At 28.4% G+C, this 6781-nt stretch overlaps 1 protein-coding gene across 1 annotated transcript; it reads left to right on the forward strand.

Moving 5' to 3' along the window:
• LOC105158195 (purple acid phosphatase 17-like) lies at window positions 1954-6551 on the forward strand. The gene is made up of 7 exons (XM_011074854.2): window positions 1954-2379; window positions 2478-2634; window positions 2706-2813; window positions 3293-3420; window positions 5777-5905; window positions 6016-6083; window positions 6238-6551. The coding sequence occupies exons 1-7, from the start codon at window positions 2194-2196 to the stop codon at window positions 6452-6454; spliced, it is 993 nt and encodes a 330-aa protein (XP_011073156.1). The 5' UTR covers window positions 1954-2193; the 3' UTR covers window positions 6455-6551.

Here is a 6781-nt window from a genome sequence, read left to right on the forward strand (position 1 = left end):
TCGATCACTCCTTCTAAATCATTAATTAATTTCGTCCTATTTTATTTGATTAGTGAGTTTATTAAATGTAATTTCTACTATTCGAATAAACATTTAACTGAGAAATTTAATGAATTTGATTATTTATAAATTAGGAATTGATTAAATATTCAACTAATTGAGTTAGGGCTGTTCCAAACCAAGAATTATAGCCACACTACGATTGCACATCGGAGGTCTATCCATTCGAAAGTATCATAATAACCACTTTAAACATAGGTAAACTATTATTATTAGCAAATTATTTTAATCACCTCAAATTAAATCAGCATATTAAAAAATAAAAAATAATTTAGACATTACGCATTTGCGCCCGAGCAACCTCGGAACCAACGTTCGGTGTTGCGTTGGTCCATAACGTCTTAGTCAGAATGACATTGTCACACAAACAAAATTTCGGACAATTACATAAATTCGAAGCAAATCATCATTTATTGCTCTTCGAATTGAATCATATTTCCCTTACCAATCACTACTTTCCGAATTCGACATTATAATAGAAGTTGTTTCTTATACGGCTAGTTGATAGACAACATAACTTCAACCCAACAACATAATATATGTTTTCCAAAGAAATTTTGTCGAATTTGGGGGAAAAAATTAGCAGCAACTTTGTTTAGGTAATAGGAATTGTCGTAGCCTCCAAAATAACAACAAATAAAAAAAATAAAAATAAAAAATAACAACAAATAAAAAAGAAGCTATAATGGCAGATTTGTGTAGAGCAAATTGTTTAATTTGAGGCAAAGTAAATGGGTCTTACGCCAGGTCAAATAATTTTTTGAATTAAATGATCCTTATAATGTTACAAATATACCTCTTCACATGCATTAATGCATAAAGACGTATTGGGGTTGTTTGGGCATAAAAAGATTTATTTGATTTATACTAAGTCAATTGAGGGTCAAATATAAAATTTTTTAATTATTTGTTAATGTCAACAAATTCAGTAAATTTTAACTAACAGATGGACTTATTTGTAAGATGGAAGCAAAATTAAAAAATGATAGATATAATTTCTCAAATCATAAGAGGTCTACGTATAATTATATCAAATTTCAAAAAAATCGCTTTAGGCCCTGTTTACTTTGATGTATAAGCTTGTATTAGAAAATTAGTATATGTTAATATAGTACTTTATTGTATGGTGGCCGGTATAAAACTAAAGTCGTGTACTAATTACTATTCCACCTGTATAACTAATACCACCTTGGGAGGTGGAATAGAATTAGTTTCAAAGTTGCACCAAATGTGAATGACCATATATTGTACCCTTGAAATTTGATTTAATAGCAATAATAAAATAATTATTTTAATAATAATTATTATTATAAAACTAAATAATAATAAAATAATTATTTTAATAATAGTAATGATGATGATGATGATAATAATGATTATAAAAATAATAAAATAATTATTTTAATAATAATAATTATTATTATTATTATTTTATTATTATTATTTTCTTGTCTACTAAATTTTGTAAATAATGGCTCAAAGGTTATTTCCTACGGAAAAACATGTGGATACATCAAACTTGATAGAATATATTATGTTCTAATAATATATATAAATAAATAGCTGACTAATTATAAAGAATTTTTTTATTCTTCATTTAGTCAAAAATAATTTTATAATTCATTTAATACGAGTTTCAAAATAAATAAATAGGGCTCTATTATAATATCACATGGGATAAATTGAATTATGGACCACCCAATTGAACTGTAGCCATAACATAACGCAATCCACCGAATATATCCACGACAGAGTTCCCATGTACACCTACCAGACTGCGAGAAAGGGGCCCTACATCCGACAGGCAAAGCATATTCGCTAGGTTTCCGCCTTTATCCCATTGGCGATTCCTCCGCATATTCGCATCCATATTACCCAACTCTTCATCAATCAATCAATCACCACCTCTCGCTAATCCCACCACTAATCCTCTCTTTACCACACAATTAACACTAATCCTTCCAAACTCTTTTCTATATATCTCTCCAACCCCATCTGAAACCCCAACAACTCCTTCTCCTCGCGTTTCCTCTCGTAATTCCCGTTTTGTTTTTGCTGTTCTTTTACAGTTCTTGATTCTTCGTTCCTCTCCGAAACACACACACAGAGAGAAAAAGCGTGTTTTACAGAGCCATGGGGAGTTGGAGAGACAAAACCATGGTTCTGTTCCTCTGGTTGTCTGTAATCTACGTGTGTAAGATTTCGGCAGAGTTTCAGAGATTCGAACACCCCACGAAAGGTGATGGGACACTGAGGTTCTTGGTGGTCGGGGACTGGGGAAGAAAGGGAGAGTTCAACCAATCACGTGTCGCGTTTCAGGTGCATATATATGGGGTTGATTCACAGGAAAATCTGTGCTGATGATCATGAGTGTATATATGTTTGATGAAGTTTCTTGATTTTGATGATGTTTGCAGATGGGGAGGATTGGGGAGGAGTTGGATATAGATTTTGTGGTGTCAACAGGTGATAATTTCTATGATAATGGGCTGAAGGGGGAGGATGATCCCAACTTTCTTCACTCTTTTGCCAACATTTACACTGCCAACAGCCTCCAGAAGCAATGGTTTAGTGGTAATTATTTGAGGAATTAAGTCCGATTAATTATCTTAATTAAACAGTAATTAAGGTGTTAATCCATGCAGTGCTGGGGAACCATGATTACAGGGGTGATGCGGTAGCGCAATTGAGTCCTTTCCTTAGGCAAATGGACAGTAGGTGGCTTTGCTTGAGGTCTTTCGTTGTTGATGCAGGTGATTTTTTGTTTGAATTGGTTTATATGAAAATAAATACTTTTAAAATTTTTATAATTTTTTTAAAGCGATGATTATATTCAGACCCTTCCAAAATTAAGAAATTGTACTTTTTTTTTTAAATTTTTTACCTCTTTTACTAGAATTTAGACGAAATTTACCGATATTAGCAAAATAATTACATAAGTTTTTAATTCTATCCCTAGTTAACACTCTTGTTTAATAATTTTGTATTTGTAAGGAAAAAAAATTATAATGACGTTAACCTCATATATAGATAATTACATTAATTATCATTTTATAAGTATAAAAATAAACACGAAAATATTAAATAAGAAGCAAAATGAAAAATTTATATAATATTTTTTTCTTCATATCATCATTTTTCATCCAAATTCTAAAAGTACGTGATTAATTACAAATATAAGAAGCACCGTAGGTTTATTTGTTGTGTTTGGGCTGAAATGGTTTATCAACAGAAATTGCTGAATTGTTCTTTGTGGACACCACTCCATTTGTGGATGAGTATTTCTCGGATCCCGGAGAGCATAAATATGACTGGCGTGGTGTGTCACCTGTAGACACCTACACTGCTCAAGTATTAAATGTAAGTCTACAACTCTTTTATATATATTTATATATGATAATATGTTCTAATTTATATATTTATTGTGTGATTTTGAGGTATTATTTTTTGAATATTTGTATAACTAACTTAGGGTAAATATTATTTTTTATCTCATAAAATATATCCCGTGACATTTTTAGTACCACTATTTTGGATCTTAGTGGTGTGAGCGACTTAATACTGTTAAAAAATATAATATTTAATTATGATTAATTATCCTGATTAAAAAAATTAATTACTATAGCAAAAAGTGTTGTCTTGAATTTCGTGTGTAGCTAATGCATTTGTAATGGCTAAAAAGTCATAATAAAAATACTTGTGCATAGTCCATAATCATGGTAAAAATAATCTTTATAGTGAATAGGTATTTGCTCGACTTTTATTTAATGGTATTTAATAATAATTATCTAATAATGAATTCATTGCCAGTAAAATCATATATAACATTAAATTTTTTTCTAGTGAATCAATTATTTTAATCCTATTAAATTAAACTCGTAACGACTTTAACAATAGAAATTTTAGATTATGATGTGGTTCAAAAGTTTTAAATTATGATTGGATCAAAAGTTTTTCTAGTGAATCAATTATTTTAATTCTATTAAATTAAACTCGTAACGATTTTTTATAATAAAAATTTTAAATTATGATAGGATCAAAAGGTATTTCGAGTTAGTTTAATGCAACTAAAATAATAAAAAAAAAACATCATGATTATTTTGTCAAATTTAAAAATTATGGTACTAAAAGTGCGACAAAATTTATTTTATGGAGAAAAAAAATATTTAGCTTATATAAGTTAAGCACGAAACCTAACATACAAAGTCAAACACGAAACCTACGTTTTTAATAAGTTAAGTCTTTGTCCAACATAAAAACTAACATATCAATCAAACATCAAATCAATTAAATAACTGCATTTTTAAGTCTAAATGTAGTTGGACTCTCTACTTCGTCATAAAAAGAATAATAAAAAAATATATTGTTTTTTATATTATAAATTATAATGATCAAATAAAATTATTATAAAAATTTAAATCTGGATCATAATTAGTTAATATTTATCATAATTTTATAGATGGTTAAAATAATTATTATGATTTTTAGGTATAGCTAATGATTACGTCTTGTTGTCGTAAATAACGATCAATAGCTTTCTCGTACCCATGATTAACTATTATTTGACATAATATTCTTTTTTTAGCTATTATAATCAATAATCATAGCAAAAATATATATATATTTCTTCTAGTGCTTATAGCTATACACGTCCTACACAGATTTTACGGTTCACCCAACATTATTGCTTGTTTGAAGTATTAAAACACTAAATGATGGAAAAATCTAATTTATATCGAATTTGATGGAATTTTTTTAAATTAATTATATAGTGAATGAATTATAATCACTACTACTTAGTATATATAACTTACCATCATAAATCTAAATCAAGGGCCTGGCATTTTGAACGTGTGATATCTTTTGGCTTTAAAAAGTTCATTAAAAATTTCGATTTGTTTTAAAAATAGACAAAAAATTCTATAAGTTTTCTTAAATATAGGCGACGTTGCCGTTTACATCAAATTTGAGCGACGTCAAATCAAGAAATAGGGCGACAGTGACATCTGTGCGTGGAAATAGTCGTCGCCCCAATTTTTCTTTTTTTTTTTAAATTTTTTAATTAGTTTTAAGATTAATTAAATATAATTTAATTAATTATTGTACTTAAATATATATTTTAATTAATTAATAATACATTTAGATTTAACAACTCTAGTTTTTAAATTTCAATTTTAACAATTATAAAAATTATTTAATTAATATAATATTTAATATTAATTAAATCAATATTTTAATTTAATTTAATATTTCAATTTAAATTATAATAAATCGAAAATCTATATAATTTTTTTTTATATTTTTAAGTAAATATATTTAAAAATTATTTTATTGTTTAGATAGATGAAAAAAGATCACTTAAAAAGGTAAAAAAAATTATATATATATATATATGTGAAATATATATATATATATCATAAGGACATTTTAGTAAAAAATATTAAGAAAACATCCGCACAAGAAGCGTGTGTAATGCATCTTCAGTTAATTCCTAACGTAAGGGGTGTTTTTTGTTGAGTTTTATAGAACACTGAACGATTTTTAGTCTATTTCAAAATTTCAAGGGGGTTTTCAATATTTCCAACAAAATATTAGTGAAAAATGCATTTTTGCCGATATTTTTTCGTATTGTTGATAACTTTGATATTAGGGTAAAATGCATTTTTGCCGATATTTTTTCGTATTGTTGATAACTTTGAATTGATGCAATATGTAGGATCTTGAATTAGCATTGGAGGAATCAAGAGCAAGATGGAAGATTGTTGTGGGTCATCACGCCATCCGAAGCGTAGGTCACCATGGTGACACACAAGAGCTTGTAGATCAGCTACTTCCAATTCTTCAGGTCAAATATTAAAAATAATAATAACTAATTTTCAAAAACTATACTAATTTAAAAAAACAAATATAACTTGATGTGCAATACTAATTGTGCTATTTTTATGAAATTTTTAGGCCAATGATGTAGATCTCTACGTGAACGGACACGATCATTGTCTTGAACGTATAAGTGACAACAAAAGGTAAGAAATATATATATATATATATATATATATATCTTTTATTACTTTTTTTCCATGAATGAATGATCCGATGTTGAATGATGTGATGGGTGACAATGTTACTTCTATTAATTGCAAATTTAGACTTTATCTTGATTTTTCGATATTTCTGTAGCCCAATTCAATTCTTGACAAGTGGAGCGGGTTCAAAGGCTTGGAGGGGAGATGTTGATAAATCAAACAAGGAAAACTTGAAATTCTTTTATGACGGACAAGGATTTATGTCTGTTCGATTGACACAGAGTGATGTGGAAATTATATTTTACGACGTATTTGGTAGAGTTTTACATGAATGGACTACTTCCAAGCACCAACTTCACTTGGAGATGTAAATAAGTATTCTAGATCTAATGGATGACATTATTGAATATATTAGTACAGTTTGCTCAGACCATCTAAGACTAATGGATGAAAGACTCTTGATCTGCAGTGGAGTTATTTGTATCTCTCATTAGATAAATGTAATTAAATTACCCCTAAATTGCTGAGCGAGGGGTAATTGAGATGTCGTCGGCAAGTCGAGAGGATGATGCCGCAATGGTTGCCGGCAATGAGGGTGAGGGGGGTGATTTTCAAATTTTTAGTAACAGAGAAAGAATTTTATCAAATTTTAGGTTTGGGTATTATTGAGTCTATACAGTCCATACCTATATATTATT

Source organism: Sesamum indicum, linkage group LG3 (genome assembly GCF_000512975.1).
Source record: "Sesamum indicum cultivar Zhongzhi No. 13 linkage group LG3, S_indicum_v1.0, whole genome shotgun sequence".
Classification (NCBI taxonomy): domain Eukaryota; kingdom Viridiplantae; phylum Streptophyta; class Magnoliopsida; order Lamiales; family Pedaliaceae; genus Sesamum; species Sesamum indicum.